At 39.7% G+C, this 18,401-nt stretch overlaps 1 protein-coding gene and 1 long non-coding RNA gene across 2 annotated transcripts in view; both read right to left on the bottom strand.

Moving 5' to 3' along the window:
• Positions 1-275: 275 nt before the first annotated feature.
• Positions 276-18,401, bottom strand: part of LOC120529031 (tripartite motif-containing protein 16-like) — a 30,822-nt gene continuing 12,696 nt past the window's right edge. The window contains exons 2-6 of the mRNA XM_039753092.1: positions 17,261-17,362; positions 14,551-14,784; positions 13,501-13,527; positions 9,876-9,906; positions 276-817 (exon numbers count right to left, since the gene is read on the bottom strand). Of these exons, the coding sequence (XP_039609026.1) occupies positions 276-817; positions 9,876-9,906; positions 13,501-13,527; positions 14,551-14,784; positions 17,261-17,362 (936 nt within the window). The remainder of the gene's footprint in view (positions 818-9,875; positions 9,907-13,500; positions 13,528-14,550; positions 14,785-17,260; positions 17,363-18,401) is intronic.
• LOC120528454 lies at positions 9,909-13,460 on the bottom strand. The gene is made up of 3 exons (XR_005633528.1): positions 13,368-13,460; positions 10,720-10,908; positions 9,909-9,941 (listed from the first exon to the last, which is right to left on the bottom strand). It is a non-coding gene; the product is annotated as an uncharacterized LOC120528454 (long non-coding RNA).

The following is an 18,401-nucleotide window of genomic DNA, read 5'->3' as shown; positions in this document are numbered from 1 at the left end:
GCAGTGACTCAAGTGTGACCCCAGGTGATCAGTCTGGTATTTTTAGGTCTGAGGTGTCTCTGCCCCTCATTATGACACACACACCTGATTGGCTACTGAAACCCAACAATAATGGAGACCCTGACAGCCTCACTCGCCCCGTATTCTCAGCCAGAAATTCACTCACAGAGGTGCTGCCCCCCACCCATCCTGTAAAATTTAAATTTACCCCAAACTACAAACACAAAAAGGTCCTACACTTGTGGGGACATCAAGTGACTTGTGGAGGGTACTGGTCAGCAGTCACATGATGTCAGATGGCTGATTGTTACACTGGAGTAACCATTAAGACAAAACCCTGGATAGAGGGGCTCAGTGAAGGAGGTGTTGAACCTGTGCAGGAGGGTCATTGTGTGTGAGACGCTATAAAATGACAGAGAGCCAGAAGGCCTGTCCAGATACACACCTATTCTGGGGCTGTAGGGGGCACTGATTACAGTCTGCTTGTTATTGTGCCACACAGAGTACTGGGAATGAGAACACAGCAAACTCCAGGACTTGTCGTTGTATCCAAGGCGGCACTCGTCGCTCCCTCCTTTCCTGCTCAGTCCTTTATATGCGACTCCAATCACTATGAAGTGTCCACTGCACTCCACCTCCCAGTAACAGCGAGTCCCAGTCAGAGCCTCTCTGCAGAGAACTTGGGCCCAGTAGTCAAATCTGTCAGGATGATCAGGATATTCAGTCACTATCCACTCACATGTCACCTTCTTGTTCCCTTCAAACAGGCGGAGGTGTCTGTGTGCCGTGTTGATGTCCAGTGTGAGGGGACAGAAGTCTGAAAGGAGAGAAGAGAAAACGAGTGAGGAAATCTAGGAGTGTGTAACGGGACTGGGGGCGGAGCACAACACAGACAATTAACAAGAACCAATCAGGAGCTGCGCTGATAAGACACTAATAGTAAAGACTTTGTCTGATTTGACAGAATTTGTGGGGATGAAAATAAAATCATAAAAAGACGACAACAGGCAACAAAGTGAAAGGCAAGCAGGCCGGATATTTGGAAGTTGTCTCAGTCATCAGAAATTATGATAAACACCATAAGGTCACCATTGAGGTCAAAGTTCTAATGGAATGTCCACACTCTCTGCTGGCTTTATTAAATGACACTTTTCATTGTTAAAGTCTGTAATTTAAAATCAATCCACTGTCACACGTCACTACCACATTATTTTAATAAAAGTTGCAATCAGCAGAGTTGGTCTCGTTTGTTGCGGGAGATGGACGTCTAAAGCAGTACTCCATTAGCGGCGGCTTTAATTTTTATTTTATTGTTTTATTATCCCGAGGTATCCTGTATTTACCCAACTCGAGGAGGTTCTATTACAATATATGCAAGCATATATAAAAATGAGCGGTAGGAAAAGGGCTCATAAAGAAACAGAAAAGAAACCCAAAGATACACCCAAGCCTAGACAGGCATCAAGTCCAAGTTCAACTTCAAGGTATGGACTTACAAAGACTGACCCGGAGCAGATGGACGAAAGCACGGATCTCCCGGGACCACTGTCCGCTGCATTGTCTCCAGTTGAGAGTGAAAGTGGGAGCAAATGTGCGAGTGATGCAGGTCACGATAACTTGCCGATTCCAGAAGATCATTTGAAACTGGAAATGGCCTTGCTCTCTGCATTATCATCTACTCCTTGTGAGCCGGGAGCATCAGCTGTAAAGGGGCTTGCTTCACCTGCGGAGCGCAAAGGCCGAAATGATCTGCTCAAACTGAAGGGGATGATGGCTGAGCTCAAGCAAGAGATAAAGAAAGATATAAAGAAACAAATAAATGGTATGCTCAAGACAAGTGAGAAGCTGTGGGTGGAGCTGCGGCAGGATAATAAAGACTCAGAGAAACATGTGTATAATCTCTTTGAGGCAGCCTTTAAAGGTATGTTGGAAAAAAATGAGGTACACATTCAAGAAAATGCGTTAAAGTTTGAGGAAAAGCTGAGAGAACTTGGTGATCAGTTGAAAGACGTTAAGTAAACATTTAAGGCTCGAATTGAAGCAGCCAAACATCTGTAATCCACCGCCAATGGAAAAGCAATGGCTGTGAATTCTAAATGCAAAAAATTTGGAGACAGACTTGCTGCTCTGGAAGATGGATGCAGAAGGAATAATATTAGAATTGAAGGTGTACTTGAGAATCATGAAAGTCCAAGCCTGGTGAAATTCGTAGCTGAACTATTCTCAAAAATAATTGGAGAGAACTTTAAATCAGACATAGAGACAGCAGCAGCTTACTGCATACGGGGATCAAATACCGCTAAACCTAGGACTTTTGTTGTGCATTTCGAAAAGACACAATCTAAATTTAATGTAATGTCACTTCTCTGACAGAAACAAGGGGTTATATTTGAAAATAACCACTTTCGTATTTTCCCTGATTTCTCACCCTCAACATCTGCTAAATGTTTTGCTTTTTACAACATTAAACAGCGGTTACAGAAAGCCGATATCAGATATAGCCTCTTGTATCCTGCCAAACATTGTGGATATTGAAGGCAAGCATTACATCTATACCTCTATGGAGGAAGCAGATAAAGAACTAAGAAAACTGAGCAAAAGAAGATATTACCGGCTGTCTGATCCGCTTGCAATGATACTGGTACCGTAATTATACATCCCTTTCCCTTCTCGGCCACTTTCTGTTTATGTTTTAACTCTTTTAGGGCTAATTTTTTTTTTCTTATCTCCCAGGGCTGAATATTTTTCCAAACACTGACATTTTTTAAAAAAGAACACAAAGCAATTGTGTAACATATGAAATCAACAAAAAATATTTACTTTTGACAAATGTTACTGTCTTGCATGCACTGTCTTTGCAGCAGCACGTACCTATCACCATGCTGCATAACCTGTCCAAAGCCACCAGGGGACAAAGCACGTTTGGACCAATGCTCCCTGAAGTTATATCACCAGTTCTGTCCCATCTCTATTTGTAATACCACAGCACGCTTCATCTCGTCTTTAGTTGTGGGTTTACACTTTGAAAAACGAGAATGTGATGCAAACGCAGCCCGCGATTCAAATAATTTCTCTGCCTACCTGTTTATCTCATCTGACGATAGCTGAAAAGCAACATCAGGAGAGAGCAGCCTGAAGTACAGCAGCTGGTGATCTGTCGTGTCCAACAACAAGCCATGCCGTCTTGTGAAGTCCAGTAGCCAAATCGGCTCTCAACGGATCAATGTCTGTGTATTTATCCCACGCGAACCTTGCTGCAGATGCATCGGCTGCGCGAATCGCTCAACTGGCAGCAGATCTGCTGGCGCGGCATCGGCTGGTGTTTGATCAGCTGATGCCGGCTTCTCACTCTCTTGCTCGATCTCCTGATCCAATTCTGAAAAATCAGAGTCCGACTCCGCGATAATGCGCAAAACATTGTCTGCCAAGTGTTTTCTTTTCTGCACTCACTTCGCTCCCTTGTCACATGCCGATGCCATCTTGCCATTGTTTACATTTCGTAACTCACGCACACGCTAGGATTAGTTACCGAGTCAACGAGTCTAGCATTCCTCCAATCACAGAGAGAATGCCTGTGACATGACAGTGAGATTTGTCGCCATTAACAGCTGATTATTGCCCTCTATCCCTGGATGTCGACTTTAGTCGACATTTGCCCTCAACCCCTCCTGTCGACAAAAGTCGACATCCGCCCTAAAAGAGTTAATTACAGTTATACACGTATATGTATGTATGTGTGGAGTAAAGGAGACTGTTAAACATCATACCCTCGGTTTATTGTTGTTGTTATTATTGCATTAGGGTTTACTAGGCTTATCCAGGGCCACTTTTTAACACCATTCCCTGGGTTTACTATCTTAACATTTCAAGAATGTTGAAGATTATATTTTATGCTTACTAGGGGGCTTCGCCCCCTGCTCGCTTCGCTAGCCAACCCCCACTTTTGTTTTTCCGCATACACACTTTTAAGATTTTTTTTTTCTTTGAATTGTTGCTATTTCATTAGTTTCACTTTTATTTCAGAACTTCTGTAAAAACAATATTTGGAATCTTTCGAGTCCCAACGTGCTGAATCTTTTTAATGAGGTCAGTGAGACGTGTTAAATGACTTTGTACCATAATTTAGGATAGGTTTCTCTGTTTGGAATTTCAGCACAGACAAAACGATCAACATCATCAGCAGTTAATAGATTTTTTTGCAAAGTAACCAATAAATGCATGTGAAGTAAACTCCGTTTTTGAAATTCTCTTGACTAAAACTACAAAGCCTTACAATATTTACATACTTCTGACATATCACCAGTGTGCATATATTCAATCTCTATTCACCTTTTCGTTATTTCTCTGAGTAATAATTTGTCTCTTTTTGTGCTAATGCAATGTTTACTTTCTTTTTTTGACACATTCAGTTTTTTCTGCTTTCATATTCTGTATCTTGCTCAGCATATGTTTCGCGTCAACGTTTTTTTTGAGTCTTTTGAATTCCAGTTTTCATTTTCTCTAACCTGTTTTGCATGTGTTTGGCCCCCTTGTTTTTTAACATCTTTATGACGTTTTACTTTATTTTCTACTCTGTCTTTTATTTCTGACGTCGTTTTGCCCTGCTTTTTTTTCAATGACACCTGGTCCGTGGTGATTACTTTCCCTTTGTCGAGTAATAATTTCTGTTTGTTTGCGCTACTGTGATCTTTACTTTCTTTTTTTATATACTTTCTAATTTTCCTGCTTTCATATTCTTTAACTTTCTCCACATGTGCATCTCACCAACATTTTTTGTTTGAGCCTTTCGAATTCCACTGCTTTCATAATCTCTAACCTACTCTGCATGTGTATAGCGCCAACGTCCGGATTGGACGTGCTTTTTTTTCCATTCCACTTGTTCCGGGCTGATAATTACTTTTTTTATTACTTATTTTCTGAATTTGAACCTAGATTATTCTTTTTCTTTTTTGTCTCTCCAACGCTTTTGAGTCTCTTTTCTCCGTGGTGCTCTTTCTTCTTTATTGATTCGTTAATGTTTCATTTATAACGTATTGTCCTGTGTGTGCTCAAAGCCTTGACACGACTGAGTGTTTTGCTGCCCGGGGACTTATTTGGTTGTAAGTAGGGCATGTCTTGTAAGAATCTCATTTTCTGTGTCATCGCGAGATGGTCCTGAGTCAATCTCTTGGCACAAAGTCTCATGTTTAAGGTCCCCATGAGACACTCCGTGGCCAATCTATTTAGTCTCGCTGGTCTTTTAAGTGTCTTCCATGATCTTAAAGTGAAGATCACGTCTCGTCGCCCTACTGTTTCTCTCCAGGATTTGTTTTTATAATAGAGAGATAGTATTTAGACTTTATCGGCAATAGACACCTCAATTTTAATCCTCATATATCGCTGCTGGGGGGCTTGTTTTGTTATGGACGTGCTCTTTCTCTAGGTATGTCAGAGGACTGGGACTTTGTGAAGTGGGGTCCAGCCTCATTTGGGGAGGTAGGGGGACTGGGGGGGAGAGAAAGAGAGCAAGCTATCTCTAATCTATCATTTTAATCGTTAAAATTATAATTACCAACATAAGAATAGGCTGCATGGCAATAACTCCTTGGAAAATTGGAAATCAAGGTCAAAGCTGCTTCACTTCAGTGAAGACTACAAAATTACATTAAAAATTTAGAATCAATGTCTCCAAGACGGGACAGTTAACTTTGTGAGCTGGAATATTAAACGCCTGAATCACAAATTAAAGAGAAAGAAAATATTCTCTCACCTAACAGGTAAACGCTAAAATGGTATTTTTACAGGAGACCCATTTACTAAGCAAGGATCAGTTCCGGCTGCAAAATGACTGGACTGTCAAATGTTCCATTCTAGCTTTACGAAGAAAACTAGAGGCGTGGGAACTCTCATACATAGAACTGTACCATTTGTAGCATCAGATGTAGTATCTGATCCTGAAGGGAGATATGTGATGGTAATGGGCAACTTATCTAACTGTAAAATGATTCTGATAAATGTTTATACACCCAATGTGGATGATAGTGAATTCATCCAAAATGTATTTGCATCCATTCCCAATGTGAACACTCATAAAATTATAATGGCTGGGGACTTTAATTGTGTTTTAAATCCACTCTTAGATAGGATTTCTATCACAGGAGGGACAACATCTAACACTGCAAAGACAATTACACAGTTTGTAACTGACCACAACCTATCAGACCCCTGGAGGTTTCTAAACCCAAGTTTAAGAACATATTCTTTCTACTCACCAGTACATCATTGCTATTCAATAATTGATTATTTCTTTATAGATAATAATTTCTTGCCTACGATTTAATCTTGCAAGTATGACTCTATTGTTATTTCTGATCATGCCCCTCTGATCTTGGAGCTGAAATCACTATGCCCCACACACTCACCTCGCAGACAGCGTCTTAACCCACTTTTATTAGCAGGTGAGAATTATACAGAATTTATATCCAAACAAATCAATTATTTCTAGAGACAAATACATCCTCTCTGCAGGAATACTCTGGGAAACCCTGATGACCTTCTTAAGAGGACAGATTATCTCATATCTTTCCCACAGAAATAAATTAGAAACCAAGAAGGTATCGGAGCTAACCAGCAAAATTACTAGAATAGATCAAGAACAGATGTCCAAGTGAGGCTCTTCATAACTGATGTTTTATACTACTTGAAATTGGAAAAAAATTAAATTCTCACTTAGAGGATCAGTGCAGAACTTTTTCAAAACGTTGCAGGATCTGATCAATAAGATTTTAGAACAAGCTTTTAAAGGGAAGCAGATTCTCTTCCCCTTTCTATTTCTTCTCCATTTATCTTTATTCACTTATCAAGTCATCTATTTACTTATTTTTACTAGCTTTACGTTTTACTCTGCTGGCCATGCTCTCTTTCTCATGGGTAGGGGTTGATTTGTTTTTGATTCTATTTTTGTTAAAATTGATCTATTTGTATGGAATCTTGTGTGATTTCAAAAAAATCAATAAAGTTTAAAAAAAAGTTGCAATCTGCATTTGCTATTTTTTAATCTATCTATCTATCTATCTATCTATCTATCTATCTATCTATCTATCTATCTATCTATCTATCTATCTATCTATCTATCTATGCCTCTCCCATCTGTCATTTTCTTTCTATTTCTTTCTTTAGTGTGTTTCCTGTCATCTCTTATTACTATTTGACTGTTATTCTTATCCAAGGTGACTCTCATCATCTAAGAATTCATTGTTTCCTTTTCTTTTCTTTGTCCAATTGTAGCCTAGGCAGGAGAAGTGACTTGCTGAGGGTCACACAGTGGTGTCAGTAGTGGGATTTGACCCCACAACCTCAGAGTTTGAAGTTCAAAGTCTTAACCACTACACCACACTGCCCCTCAGTCAAACAACACTCAGACTTTCATATCCTAAGCCTGTCCAGGGGCCTCATGTATAAATGGTGCATAGGCACAGAAATGTTGCGTAAGAACTTTTCCACATTCAAATCGTGATGTATAAACCAAAACTTGGAGTAAAGCTACGCACATTTCCACGGTACCTCATACCTTGTCATACGCAAGTTCTCCGCTCGGTTTTGCAGAATGGCGGCACCCAGCGTCAAAGCAATGCTACTGTTCCTGTGCGGTTATCCTTTCTTTTCTTGACATGGCTTTATAAATACACTGAAAGTAACCTCATATTGTTTATTAGTGTAATGCATCTGATTGTAATTAACCAGTAACAATATAATGATCCATGGAACGGTCAAACTGTTCTAAATACCATAACTGCTTTAGCGTTGTTACTATCACTGTACCTTCTTTTTCTTCTTTCAGCTGCTCCCGTTAGGGGTTGCCACATCAGATCATCTTTTTCCATATTACTCTCACTGCACCACTCGGAGCAGCTGATCGGAAAGAGAATTATCGGTATACAGCATCAAGCACACGCTGCCTCAGCCATGCTTCCTATTTGAACTGCTTCTCATATGACAAACGCTTCAAACCTTTCCTATATGGACATCGCAGTTCAGTAACAGTTTCATCCGAATAGCACTAAACAAACTCAATCAGTCCATCAAGTGCTCCTTGTAGACCTGTTGGGTACTTATAAGTACAATCACCTCACTGTAAACTTGCACTACAGTTATAATATTGTACAACCTGAGCCACTTTATAAAGCGCGTATTTACATATGATGACAATATCATTTTTAAGATGAAATGCAGCAAAATATGTTTATTATATTATACAGGTAAAACTTTAACTTCATTTAAATAATCTATATTGTTAATAATTAAAGGACATGGTGTTGCTACGCTAGCAAGAATCTGGCGCTCCGCTCGCACTGTATGCTTCATTGGGACTGGCGTGAAGGATAGAATAATTAAACATGTATTATGAAGATATTTCAATGTTCCTTATAAATTTTGAAGAATCAGCGTTATTAGCTTACAGATGGCTTAACATCCATTACAGAGCAGATTGTGTGGCGATCGGTTACTTGGAGAAAGAAAAGGAAGGACAGGAATTGGAGGTTAATACGTTTGAAAGAGACAGTATTGCAGGGGTGGTCTTAGACATCTGCAAACTGTGCGCCTGCACAGGACTGCCAAATCCCAGGGGCCACTACACCAATACAAATTGAATATAAAGCAGAAAGAGAAAATGACGACACAGCTTTTCGGCAAAAGTTAAACGCTTGTGTCATGAGCACGAGGCGGCTATGCAGTGTCCGCAACGGAGGTGGCCATCCACCATGCATAAGATACCATATTGACATTGGTGGGCCAAGGGGCCACCGATCCTTCCTCTGCCCAGGGCTGCCACGAGCCTAGAGCCGCCCCTGAGTACTGCTGCAATAAACTATTTCATCGAAGGTCGCACACAATCACTGGGCCACCGTGTTCCCCTGTTAAATAACGTGCTTTAACTCCTATCATCATGAAAATGATATCACGTATACATCTCAGTATTTTAGTTATTCAGAAAGCTGTAATATCACGAATGTAATGGATTCTGTGTCCTGTCGGAGGAAGAGAGACGGTTTAAGAAGCAAGTAGTGATTCACACACACAGAGCACATAGAAGATCAAATACAAAACAAAGCATTTAACGTGTTACTTTAATTACGATGTGATTTGAGAAACTGGTTAATTAAACGATTTTAAGATGAAGTTTATGATGTTCTACTTTAATGACAAAATAAACTACGTGATTAAAGTGGACATTTCGAGATTGAAGTTGACATTTCGTGCTTTATCCTCACCGTGTGCCTTTTTTTTTCTCTGTACCGTAATAAGCTTTCATATGACACTCAGACAGTGGGCTGCGACGCGCCTTTTCATAGCGACTTTAATATCTGACATCTTTTTTATTTCGGGCACTGTGCGACTTTGTGAACTTGAGCTTTCGAGTTTCTCCGACATGCTATGTCACTCGATCAGCTTCCTTTTGTTGTTTATATCACTGTTAAAACCAACAAATAGTACGTTTTTCCTTGCCTCCACCTGGTATTCGCTGAAATTTTTCCATTTTCCCTTTTGCTTTTGTCATTGTTTTTTCACAGAACACTGAGCTTAAGGGCTATTTATATTGATTTGCATATTCAAAGAGGCGTAATTCTGGGAGGAGTTGGGGCGGGACAGCAGGCGCGTGAACGAGAGTTACTTTTCACGCTGACCAGGATTTATGTAGAGGAAGAACGCGGAAGTTGGCGAACGCACAGATTCCTGCATCTGGATTTTTCTGTGTGAAAGCACATTTCAGTTTTTGTGCTTACGTCATGTTATAGTGCGAATTCTACGCACGGCGTTATGCATGAGGCCCCTGCTCTATTAAAACTTAAATGATTTTTATTGTGGTGATCCATTCAGTCAAAGCACAAACTCACATTTTAAAAAGTCATCTCTGCTCTGAGGTTCAGGAGGCTGGAGGGCGAAAACTGGAGCTTCATGAGCTGAAAATAAAAAGAAAAGAGAAGAAGAATGGAAACTGTGAAGATGACATTGTGGGATCTTAGTTTAGTTCTTAAACACGGATTACAAATACAGAAGAGTTAAAATAGAACATTTATAAAATATACAAGGGCTGGCAAATTAGACCAAATGTCGATCTGAATATTCATATTAATAATAAATATACAGGGAGTCAGAGAGTATTGAGACCCTCTCACTTTCTGCACACTTTACCATGTTGTTGATTTAATTTTAAATGAATTAATGTGCCTTTTGTGCTCATCAGTCTACACTCGGTAACCCATAATGATAAAGTGAGCACACGTCTTCAGAAAGGTCTGCACATTTATTACAAATCAAAAACTAAAACGTCTTCTTCCAGGAAGTATTCAGACACTTAATTGAGGTCCTCTCTGTATTTGACTGCACTTCTCCTTCCCTCAATTCTGACCTGTCACTCTGTCCCCATAGCCTGATGCTGTCACCACCATCTTCACTGTAGAGATGGCATTAGGCAGGTGGTGAGCAGTGCCTGGTCCTCTCCACACATCCTGCTTGGGCTTCTGTCTAAAGAGTTCAATGTTTATCTCATCAGATCATTGAGTCTTTCAGTTGATGCTCTCAGGCTGTCATTTGTCTTTTACTCAAGAGTATCTTCTGCCTGATGTGGTAATGTCCAACATCGTGCATTGCAAAATTTTAAAAAGTCAATGAAGCCTTAAACCAATCAGCGTTATTAATAGGATTACATGTATGCCATCGCAAAGGAAGTGCGCTTACCGTTTGTGTGTTGAAGACGCTGTTGCGGTAACTCAGGGCCACCTAGCGGGTGAGCACTGTGAGGCGCAGTGAGTCTGGGCACACGTGGAGCTGTATAATGGCCAGTACAGGCTCCTCTGCTCGAGTTCAGTTTTACACGCTTGTGTCCTTGCATCCTGCCCAGTGCAGGTGGTTTAAGGTGCGGAGGTCCTGAAAGAAAAATCCAGCACTTTCAGAGTCAGAGATGAGAATCCCATATTGTAAATAACTGAATTTACTTACTCGTGAGTCGGCAACTGGTGTGCTTGAGCTTAGCATAGCCTTTGGGAGTTCATGGAGGGTTTTCACACGCACGACCGGCAGGGGTTCGAGTTTAAATAGAAAGTTTTTCGGGGCGTGTCATGGAGCGTGGCGTAAATGTGCCAGCATCTACCTGGTTAAGTGTGTGGGGTAAATGGGGTGGCAGATTGGCTGGATGATCTTGCCGGTGATATTTAAGGAGTTGCAGTCATCAGTCGATCTAAAGGTGAGGTAGGATTAAGAACTGCTGAGCTAATGGAGGAGCAGGTGTGATGTTGGCGGCTTTGTAGATATTCTTTTGTACATATAGTTATATATCTCCTGGTGATACTTTGTGGTGGAGGTATACTGTATATACTTATCTGGTGCTGGGATAGTTTTTGATTTTGGATTACTGTAATTGTTTTTTATTTTTTACACACACACTTGTTTTTTTTTTTTTTTTTGTGCGTATATTTTTTTCTCTTTATTTTTTTCCTATTGGATGAACTTCTTGAGCCAAAGATTAAGAAAGACCACCTTCATTGTTGGAGTGTGTGTGTAGTTTTGTAGGAGTGCACTGTTTATGTAAATATACCATATTTTTCTTTTATTTTTTATATTTATTTCTGAAGAAGTGCCAGTGCTGAATGACAATACATCAAAGCCCTGGATGAAACGACTGCATTTTTGTTTTACAGCATTCGTGTACAGTAAGTAAACTTGCACCTTTCACCCTTCAATTTTAGTCCGTGTCTCACCTCTCCACTGATCCTGTTCAGTTCATAAACTATCAGATGTCCAGAGTGTAGACTGGGGCCGCTTTCTTACTACACAGGATATCACACTGACCACTCTACCATAAATGCTTGATTTGTGGAGCGCTGCTGACATAGCCGTCCTTCTTACAGTTTCTCTCATCTCAGCAGAGAACTTCTGAAGTTCTGGGTTTTGTGACCATTAGGTTTTTGTTCACCTCTCTTGCCAAGGCCCTTCCTTCCCAGTTACTCAAACTGACAATCTCTAGAAAGCAAACTTGTGGTTCCAAACTTCTTCCATGTCACAATTCTTGAGGCAGGAGTGCTGCTGGGAACACTTGAAGCTTTACAAATGGCTTTATCCCTTTGCTCTGCTCTACTCCTCACCACTATTTGATCACAGAGGTCTACAGAGGGTCCCTTGAACCCCATGTCTTGGTGTTTGTGCTGACATACAATGTCATGAATATACTGTATTTTATACATATTGACAAGCAGGTGCAGTTGAGGACATCTTCAGGGCTCCATCTAGTTAAGAAATCCCACCCTGATTTGAGAGGGTGCTGCTACTGCTAATGTCATCACTTCAGTGAGTTCACAGGCCACAAGACGAATGACATCACTTCTTCAGTGTGCTAAGTAAGCTCCAGCTCTTCTGTGACACCACTATAAAATGTCACCAAAAGTGGGTGTTCATTACAGATCTGTGACTGAGGAAAACTGAGCTCCGACTCACAAGTGACTTTAACTTGACAGCTTTTTACTGCATCATTGTGCTCCGTCTTTGTGTTTTTTATTCAATCTTCATCATTAAACAGGGTATTTCAGGGTGGTACCCCAACTCTTTGTGCCCACTCTCTCTGCTTATTTTCACAATACACACATACAGTATATGTCTAATGTTCAAGTGGTCCTCAAGTAGTCAGAGTTCTGATGCAGTCCTCCAATTTGCTTATCTTCTCCATCAAAATATATCAAATAAAATGCTTTTGGTCCGTAAAATCCTTTTAAATGTCAGTGGGAGACACGACTTCTGACTAAGCAACAGCAGGCATATAAAACACGAGAGCTCAGGGGGAGCACAGCTAAAAATGGATGAACGTGAACTTTTAACGTGGACTCCATCCAGCAGAATGTAATGGACAGCGAAGACAGCAGGAGCAGATTCAGATGTTCTGATGTTATAAAGCACTGACGCTGAGCTCAATTTGATTCCATTAACGTCTTCTCTGTTCTCAAATAAACAATTCATTTGTGCACTGAGCCGGCTTAGCCATTTTAAAAACATTTCTGTTTATTAATCTTAAATTGAGCAAAGCAAAGGAAATGAAAAGAATCCCAAAGTTAAGTAAAAAAGGACATTTTAAGAGAGTATATGGAAAAAGTATAAGGAGTGTAACATTTCAAGTTAAAATTCTAAAACTTCTGATTAAGCACAGCTGACTATTTTGAGAGTTTGTTATCACTCAGCTAATCACTGTGAAAGGCACTATATAGTAAAAAATACTTAACAACAAAGGATGACAGATAAATGTTAAAGAGCAGGCCTTCTTCAGTGCCCTCTTATTGCCACTCTGGTCCTCCTCAAAGACTTCAATAGCAAACTCAATGTCACCAGACACTCACACTTACCTAATAGAGTCCTTGTCAAGATGATCGCCTGGCTGATCTTCTCCAGACTCTTTTTCAGACCTGACAGCTCCTTTCTCAGGTCCTCAGATGAGAAATCAGCAGTGACAGTGAAGCTCAGCGAGTCTCCAACAGCAGGAAGGACACAACGAGATGAGAAAGTCTGGATCAGGAGAGAAGAGGGGACGAGATTTTAGAAAGGAGACATTCAAAAGTAAGTAATGCTGATAAGAGGGGGCTCTTCTAATGTAAGGATCAGTGTGGTGGGCAGTCATTGTGGGATTAGATGGTGAGAACTCCTGTCATTGACTTGTTGCTCATTTATGAGAGAATATTTGGTGGAGTGTAGTAGAGCATCAGAGATTATCGACCTTAACTATCAATGAGCTTTTCACACATTGATTCCATAAGTGGAGAGTCAAGATAAAGAGATTGAGGGGGCAGGTGGGTCCAGAATTGACTTGGAACACAAAACAAGGCTTTGGGCTTTTAATGGTTCTGAGACAAACTTAATTGAATTAAATGTAAAGAGTAACAGTTGTTGGGAGAAAGCACTTCAGTATGATTATAAATTTGAAGGTCTGCAGTTCTAAAGTGGGACTTGTGAAAAAATCTTTGGAGCCTTTGTGTCTTCATCACCATCATCAGCCACACAAAGGAGAAAAAGCTACAGCAAGCTGAGTTATATAGTAACCACCATGTGTGGAGTGTAAATCAAGAAGAGAATCTCACCAACGTCTGCAAAACACAGTTGACATCAGGACTATTGTGTGAAGTGTGAGAGAAAAGTACACAAGTAGAACAAGAGACGAGACTGGACTGTGGTGTCTGAGCTATGAGGAAATGCTGAAGGATTTGAATCTCATCAGTTTAAGGATGGAGATATGGCAGAAGTGTAGGCACCATCCATTATTAGATGTCATCTTTTACATTTCATAAAAATTCACTTTTTCACACAGACAGCTGTAGATTCATCTGTCTGTCATGTACATGAATTTACCAACTTTGAGATATTTGTAAAGAAAATCTTTGAAATGTTAAGGATATATGAAAAGACAATATGTGCTGGGCTAAATGTCCTGTTCTTGTGATGTTGTACAAACTCCTCATATATTTTAAATTTCACTCTTTCTCAGGTTTCACACACCTCAGTCTGATCAGACTCCCTGTAAAGTGTCGTTCTCACCTGCAGGAAGTGGACGTGGTCCTTGGTCTCCGAAAGTTCCTTCAGCTCAGCTTCTCTCCTCTTCAGCTCCTCAATCTCCTTCTTCAGTTGCTTCATGACTTCTTCAGCCTTCCCAGTTTCTGTCTTTTCTTGTTTTCTGATCCTGTCAGTTAGTTTCCTGTGAACTTCCTCAATGCACTGTATCAGAGTAGTGAAGCTCTTCTCATTTTCTTCCACCTCTTTTTCCATAGACATCTGAATAAATAGAATAAAGATTTAGAATTGAGTCACCTGATAAGAATTACAATCATAAGACACATTTATTGCTATTTTGATGCATGAAGGACAGTTTGAATTGGCTGGATTGGTGATTGTTGGTACTGTTTTTGCAGAAGGAAGGAAATATGTCCCCCTATCTATTTATAGGGCGGAAGGGAAGCTCCTGGCGGTGATTGGCAGATGGTCCACCTCTTGGTGAAACACACACAAACCATATGGAATGTAACACTGGGAGCTTCTAGACAAAATCAAATACAAAGAAAAATGCCCATACTCAACCAAGTCAACATTAACATAAATAAATAAACAAAAAAGACATGAAACAAGACTTTGAACACCATTTAGGCGAAGGAACCCTGGCTGAAAAATATCACAGAGACTCACTGAGATACTGGAAGAAGTGGTAAACACCACATGGAAAGTGAATAGAGAACAGTGGATCTGAGATTCAGCAGACATGACCAGGAAAGGACAGGCTCTACAATCAGAATTTAGCATCTTTACAACAAAAGAAACTGAAAACAATCACCTTTAACTCACAATATCAACATAATGTCATCAGTATGATCATGGAGAGAAGGCTAAAAAGATCTTAACTCAACAAATCCACAAGCTGGAAGTTTGCAACACAATAACAAAGTTTATCAATGCAACTGGAGATAAAATCATTGACCATGAAAATATAACTCACACGTTTAGAGAGTACTATATGTCTTTATATTCCATTCAGTTTAAAGAAGACAAGACATAATCTAAGGAGTAATACAAATACAACAGCTGGACACTCTTAGTGCAGAGGAACTGGACAAACCTCTGATACTCTCAGAACTACTGGATGCTGTAAACTCACTCCAAAGTGGGAAAACAGAAGGCCCTGATGGCATCCAAGTTGAATTGTATACAGAAGTTTATAATAAGTTAGCTCCACTATTATGAGCAATGTTTACAGAAGCTAAAGACAACAACATTCTACCTCAAATTGTTCACCAAGCATTAATTCATATTTTCCCAAAGAAAAATAAGGATTTATTACAGTGTACATCATACAAACCAATTTCAATTCTGAATAATGTAACATCACAAGACTAAACCAAATTTATTAAAGAAGGTAAGCAATAATAGACGGTACAAAGTCCTGTAAATTGAAACAAATTGTTGAATTTACAGCTGTCTGGTCTGCAATTGAAATAATATCTTTGTGCCCCAGCAAATACTATTTTTCATCAATATACCAATAATCTAATTGTTCATCACTAACTCAGAATATGTAACCAATGGAGGGCCTACTTCAAGGCAGAGAAGCTTTTATCTGTTGCTCCTCCTCATAATAATCACCTTTGTAATCATCTCAAGCCTACATCATATGTAATCTTTGGAAAATATACCAGAATAAAACAGTCAGAGAACTCTATATAGGTAATAATTTGAACAATTACACTTCAAATTCAACTTTCCAGCAACACAATTTTTCCACTTCTTTCAAATCAGAAATTTTCCTAGAAGTAACCGACCCAGTTCTCCTCACCTTTGTCACATTTCTATTTCAGAAGAAATCTTGGTCAATCTTGAAGACTCTCAACAATATATAAAAACATCTCAAAAAATTTCCTCTTCAGAGATCTTGGGGTGTGGTGTATTGAGGACCTTTCAATTACCAACTATGAAAAGAAGTGAAACCAGCTCTGCACAAAATACACTCCAGCTCAATACTCATAAAACACTCAATCATTCAAGTTAAAATATTTCATTGATCATATGTATCTTATTTATAATTGTCCATAATGTATCTAGGACAAGATGAACCCTGCAAGTGTTGCCAGCCTTAGGCTCACAATCACTCCATACCCTTTAACAACCGTGATTAGGGGGCTCCCTGAGGGGCTTAGAGTGTCAAAGGACAAGTTAATTTTAACAGCCGACACCACACTATGAGCTCAAAGACTTGACTTGTTTAAATGGAAGAATCCCAGTCCACCTTTTATGCGTCAGTGGGTACCTGATGTTCTGTACCTTTTGAAATAGAAAAAAAACTCATTTTTAGTTACAGAATCTGCTCAAGACTTTTTAAAAAATATGTCAAACTTAATTAATAAAAATCTAGAGTAAGCATTCAAAAAACAGAAGAGACCATTAAGGAATGTTATGCTGACTGATCTAATTGAGAACATTAGCCCTGACCTGCAGTTTGAGTTACTGTTAGGGGGGAGTTAAGTCCCCTTTAAGAAGTCAAAGGAATGTCAGAGGACATTAGGGTGATGCTGTCTGAATCTCTAAAGAATAAAACATGGAATAATGTCAACTGTGAAATGCTATGAAGGACGCCACAACATGTCTTCTCTCCTTCTCTCTTTTCTGTCTCTACACGTCATCACCAGTGAAGCTTTGCTCGCTCATCTATTTTCAATTTACTTCTCCTCTCTTTGATATGAAGTGTCATGTTAAGTTCTCTCACCTTCATCTCCTCCACTGTCTTCCTCGTCTCCTTCAGTGTCTTCTCTTTCTCCTCAAGTCTCCTCTTGATGTTACTCAGTGTCACCCCCAGCTGTTTCTGTTTGGACACACAAGAGGACACGCATGGTCAGATCAGAATTCACTTTCAACTTTTGATTTCTTCATCTGTTTCTGTATCCTGATTTTTGTACAACACGTTTGTTTTTAACATCTCATGACACAACGTATTTCTTATGCCACATTTTCACACAGTAGGTGACATACAAAGATTTAACTCAACAAATATGAGTAACATAAAAGATTATAAGAAACATTTAATATTACTGATTCAAGATGGAGTTTGGGGTTATAGAGTGCATCAAATAATGAAGTCAGTTTGAAGACACACTGGTGTGTGAGTTAGTTCTTGATGTTTAGAAGACATCACATCAACGAGTGGGAAATCAGAACTTCATACAAAAAACTGGACTGCATAGATGCAGGATCTAATTAATTAATTAATAAAAATTAACGGTAAATCCAGTCTTTGGAAGTCTTTGTTTCACTTTACAGTCAGGACTACACCAGAACTATGAAGTGATCTGCTCAGTTTATGCCTGAATTTCATAAATTGTCAAAAACCCTCATAAATCAGCTTTCATTTTCTCTGTCTGTGACCCACTCATGGTGATGGACTAACAACTGACTCAAACAGTCTTACTGCAGTAAATGATCCATCCATTCATCCATCTTTACATGTTCTTAATCCATCTATCTAAGGCAAATTCAAAGGTCAATTGAAGGCTTATCACACCAAACATTGGATACAAGGTAGGGACAACACCTGGGCAGAGCACCAGTCCATCACAAAGCAAACAGACACACACACACACACACAATCAGTTCAGAGCTACTTATCAAGTTTCTAAAGCCAGCACCGTGACAGCGCTCACTTACAGCTCCTGTGTGTGTGTGTGTGTGTGTGTGTGTGTTGCTGTTCTGAACTGATACAAGCCCACTTTAATTTTCTCACTGAATTTATGATGAGACCCTTACAACACCTAAAGTCTTCTCCTTCACACAGTTATGGAGATGTCAATTCCCAGAATTCACCCCCTGGCTTTATCTTAACTACCAAGTTACAGTCAGAAGTTCTCAGACTC

The sequence above is a fragment of the Polypterus senegalus genome, chromosome 4, assembly GCF_016835505.1.
Source record: "Polypterus senegalus isolate Bchr_013 chromosome 4, ASM1683550v1, whole genome shotgun sequence".
NCBI lineage: Eukaryota > Metazoa > Chordata > Cladistia > Polypteriformes > Polypteridae > Polypterus > Polypterus senegalus.
This window is presented reverse-complemented; position numbering and strand designations above follow the sequence as displayed.